Here is a 4,947-nt window from a genome sequence, read left to right as displayed (position 1 = left end):
TGCACAAACCTCTTAATAGCCCATTATAACTTAAAGTATGCTTCATGTGGGCATCTAAAAGCTACAGGATCCCAGTCCTGGAGGCCCGGAGTCGGTCCCCTGATGCATGCTTGGAAGTTTTCCCAGTGGCTTTAGTCAGTAACCTTTTCATACCACTAGGTGGTGCTGTAATTTTGATATTTGTAGCTGGCTGAGGGTTAGAACTAGGTCATCATGTTGAAGTCTTCAGGAAACTGGAGGATGAATTTTAAGTTTGAGGTCTTTTAGATGATTGAGAGCCTAAATAAAAAGATGAGCAATAAAACCACAAAACGCCGGTATGAAGTGGCCAAAATGAGACACTGACAGATGCAAGTCCTGAGTGTCCAGACTAATCCAAAAGGTAGATCAGACGATTCAGCTCTTCAAACTACAGAGATATTTCTCATCATACCCATTGGGAACATAAATGATTTACTAATTAACACCTCAAATTTACTCTACAGACCAAATTTTCTTAAGATGCTGCCTAAAAGGTAATGTTGTTCAGCTTTAGAAGTCAAGGCCAAAAAGTTTGAAGGTGCTGTCATTATTGTTAACTCCTGACATAACTTGTGAACGACCAAGGTTAATTGATTTATCATCTTCACTGTGTAGAAAGTTCAAGCTGCTTAAACCGGTTGTTACTCTTGCATTGGAAAAATAGAAACACTCACAGGAAACTCCCTTTGTCTGATTTCCAAACACTTAACCTCCAGATTCATCTGAATACATCCTGTTGTATCAGCACTTCATTGTCATCCAAAGCCAGAAAGTAACGTCAGCATCACTGAAGAACACCACCAGCTTTATGTTATTCATTCAGTAATACTAAATACTCAACCAGTCACATTGCTTCACATCGGTTTTTTTCTTTCATTTTATTTAATTTCACAACATACATACAAACCAAAACTTTATAATAAAGAGTTTATGAAACTCATGGCACATTGTCTGTAGAAATAACACTATCCCCACAAACATTTGTAATTAACTCTAGTATAGAGTTTGGATTATAACAACAAAAACTCCCATAAAAAAATTATATATATAGACTTCCAAAAAAAAACCCCTCATACCTCACATACCAATAACAGATATGTACACATGCCAGAGTTTTAAGTCTTTAGATCACTAGAAAACATTCTTTTAGGGGTGATAATAATGTGAGGTGATACAAGACTTGTAGATAGGTTCAGGATGGGCGTGGAGATAAGCCCACAAAAAGTCTGTTTGGAATGCAGTACGAAAATAAAAAGAAAACAAAAGGACAATGTACCAATATTTCTACTTCTACCTATAAGAAATCCCGGGTTTTATGAGGAAGACATACACAGCTGGTCGTTTTCAGTTTCCAAGTCCTGGCTTCTGCTTTGGTGTGCTGATTTGTCTGTCCAGGAGGCAAAGAATGAGTCTCTGTTTTTCCTGCTCATGCACTACTGTTGATCCCAACTCATCTAGGAAACAGTCCACGTTTTCTCTTTCTTTAAACCCTTCTCTGTCTTCTCCTTCTCTCTCAAATACCTATCCCACCCTTTCTGCCCCTCTTGTCCTCTTGCCCGGAGTGAAGTGGAGACATGTGTTTCCCTGCACCTGCATGGAGAGAAAAGAAGAAAAGTGAAGTCAGATCTCTCCCTCTCACCCTCCCTCCCTCCCTGCTGAGGGGAGCAGACAGACTGGCGCCTAGCATGGAACTTTCATTAACCCCAGGCAGATAGCAATGAATCCGCTTCACAATCACTGGCCTATCTAATTGGAAGCATGGTGAATATGGAGCAAAAGGGAGGGGGGACTTCTTTTTTTTTTTTTTTTTTAACATATCAAGGCTTACACCAAGGTTTATCTTTATCTATTTATTTACATTGGAAAGTTAAAACCACACATGCAGCAAATGATAAACGAATGACTGAAGGACGCGTGTGGCCATGAGCACAAAACAAAAAAGAAAGATGTGTTGAGTGAGGTTTAAAACATTCGTCTAGAGGTTGTGTTAGACAAGATAAAACTTAAAACAGACAGGAGAATATATACGTACCACATTGTGTCATCCTTATCCTAATGGCACAACGGCCCTTCTTCTTTGGAGAAATTGCGAGCTATGTCCGCAGTCTGAATGAAAAGCAGAAAGCCAGTGTTACCAGCTGGAAATAGCATTAATCTGACACTTACATGAATAGATTAATTGAGGAAGTATAATATGTGAGATCATTATCTGCCTTTGTACCACAAAAGTCTGAAATAGACTGTGCGCAGGGACGCACGATGCGTTGCAGAACTTCACTAAATGCACACAATATGATATCAGATTGCTTCAAATTTAACGCCATAAAAAAGGCCGTGAGCAGCTAAATGTCCGCGTTTATGTCGAAGGGGAAGCATCAGTCCAGCCTGCAGCCGTCATCTTTACTCACCTTTATAGATAAAACCATCTCCGGCGTGGCAGTGTCCTCTGTCTCGAGCGCGATCTGCAGGTCGAAGATGTAGTCGATAACATGTTGGAGGATCTCCACCTGGCTGACCGACTTGTTCTGCGGGATGCTCGGAACCAGCTCTTTCAGCTTGGAGTAGCAGTCGTTCATGTCGCACAGGGCAGTCACCGGCTCGTCCAAACACGAGTGTTTATTCCGGTTAATGGTGAGACTCTGCTCCGAAATGCAGCAAACGGCCTTGTAGCAGCTCCTCACAGAGCGGACGGGACTGATGGCTTTCATGCTGAAACGGTCTGGCGAAAGAGAGACGATGAGAAATTTCGTGGTTTGTTGTTTGGATTAAGATTTCGGCGGTTCCCTTCGTGTTTCGGTTTCCTATTCAGTGTCCTCAACAGCGACGGTGTTGTGACAGCGAAGTACACATAGGTTTTTATACACCGAGCGCCTGGGCACGCCCCCGTCTTCGCATCGTATTCTGATTGGTCAACGTAAAATAAAGCCCGATGCTATTGGCTTATATCACCTTGTAGAGAGGCTGGAAAGAATGAGGAAATTAGGATGGGATGGCCTGAAGGAGATTGTCAATCAATAAGTATTTTTTCCAGGTAGTGTTATTTATTTTAGATACACAAACGTTCAAAAGTATGGTATTTTAAAAGTTTCCACGAGCACAAAGGTAAAATAAACTCCCTTCTTAGTTAAACCTCTTGAAACTGGGAGTAACATCAAGGAAAGAAATAAACTTAAAACTACTGATAGTATATTCCACTTTTAACCTTTCCTATAGAGGCTTCCTTTGCCACATTTTACGTTATGGATGACTATCCAGCACTTAAAAGCACTCAGCATGAATTAATTTATTTGTTACACCTACATTGGTCTACTAAGACATTTATTAAATTTTACTAGATTTTGTTGGAAATCACACGCCTAAAATGTTAACACAAAAAGAACTTTAAAATATTTGTCATGTAGGTAAAAGGTCAACAGCAAGCCAGGTTATTTCTTAAAGATTCAATTCAAAATCAGTTATTTGGCTGGCTTACTAGTAACGTATTGGGAGCTTTATTAACACTTTATTAACACTTTCAATTACATTAAAACAACTTGTGATTAAGCTGGCAAGTCACTTGTTGGCTAAAACTAAGCAACTCTGTGTGAAAGTGTCTTAAAAGTTACATTTGAGCAAGTCCAAATGTTGCTCCCTTTTAGTTTACATCAAAGCACGTCCCGTTCTGCTCCTATTTGGGTCTTATTTTCCCCTTTTCTCACAATCCTGTTTTGTGGAGGAATGCAGGCCTGAGCCAGCTGTGTGTCCTATCCCGGCCCAGCTGTGTTGATCTAACGCGCCAGTCCCAGACATGCTGGCGCCAGCCTCCCGACGTCATCCATTCACCCCGACGTGCACTCCCCTCCTTGGCAGACGGCCCGCCTCCCCCGTGAACCATCGGAGGGGAAAGAAGCAGAGGCGCTCAGAGCTCCGATTGGCTGACTGCTTCTGCCACTCAGCTATCAAGGCTCTATCCACCCTCCTACTCAACGCTTTTCTCTTCTTGGGTCTGTAGTTACACTCAGTAAAATTAAGTGGAAAAACTTTGCAAACACGCCACTTTTATAGCGATTAATACACACGAATCGTGTAATGAAACATGACAGCCCAACAGTTTTCGGTCTAAAGCCACAACACACACGCTGTTTCTATCAAAACGAGACAAATAAATATAGGTTAGGCCCAGTGTAGAGTAAAAATAAGAAAGAAAAAACACAGTAGCAGCCGTGCAAGTATAGTACACTGAGATGTTGCAATCTGAGTCATCCACTCAGAGAAGCGGGTGTAAACTTGGGTAATATTATTTTAATTGGGCAATGGCGAAACTGGAAAAAAGTTACACTCCAGCTTTCTGTGAGGCAACAACATGACTGGATAAGGTATAACCAATAACACAAGCTGCATCATATTCTTATCTTCAGTCTGTATGCGTAAATACGCACGGCTGGAGATACCCTCCCAATTATGCAGAGGTTTAACAGATGTTCAAGCCACAACTGCCTTCCTCGTGGAAGCGCTCCCGCCTCCCCACAACCGCTGACCCTGCGTGACAAGTCACTCAACGACCTCACTTTAGAGCAAACCATAATATTGAACCGTGAGACAGGACTTCGATCCAGTGCTGTTTTAAAGATATATTATGTGAGTGGCGCCGAGTATCCAAACAAGACTTTGACCTTAAATAGCTTTCTTAAATATGTCAAGAGGAGGAAAAATATTGCTTCAAATTTCCCAGATCTGGTGGGAAAAGAGTTGCATTTGCTTACTTTGCTGATGAAACCTTTACTGGGGCAGGGAATAACAAAGATTTTTGGGGTTGCAAGTTTTTCTAGAGATGAACAAAAGAATTTAATCTCTAATGTGTGCGTGAGGATCCACAGAAAGAACTGCTTGCGTGTTATCCGTCTTTATTCAGGAGTTATAAACAATTTTTAAGAAAAAAAATCTAAC

At 41.2% G+C, this 4,947-nt stretch overlaps 1 protein-coding gene across 1 annotated transcript; it reads right to left on the bottom strand.

The window, feature by feature from the left end:
• Window positions 1-892: 892 nt before the first annotated feature.
• Window positions 893-2,836, bottom strand: id3 (inhibitor of DNA binding 3). The gene is made up of 3 exons (XM_079262456.1): window positions 2,430-2,836; window positions 2,054-2,127; window positions 893-1,611 (listed from the first exon to the last, which is right to left on the bottom strand). The coding sequence occupies exons 1-2, from the start codon at window positions 2,727-2,729 to the stop codon at window positions 2,074-2,076; spliced, it is 354 nt and encodes a 117-aa protein (XP_079118582.1). The 5' UTR covers window positions 2,730-2,836; the 3' UTR covers window positions 893-1,611; window positions 2,054-2,073.
• Between the last annotated feature and the right edge of the window lie 2,111 nt (window positions 2,837-4,947).

Source organism: Telmatherina bonti (assembly GCF_933228915.1).
Source record: "Telmatherina bonti genome assembly, chromosome: 22".
NCBI lineage: Eukaryota > Metazoa > Chordata > Actinopteri > Atheriniformes > Telmatherinidae > Telmatherina > Telmatherina bonti.
The sequence above is the reverse complement of the archived record's forward strand: the minus strand, read 5'-3'. Positions and strand labels throughout refer to the sequence as shown.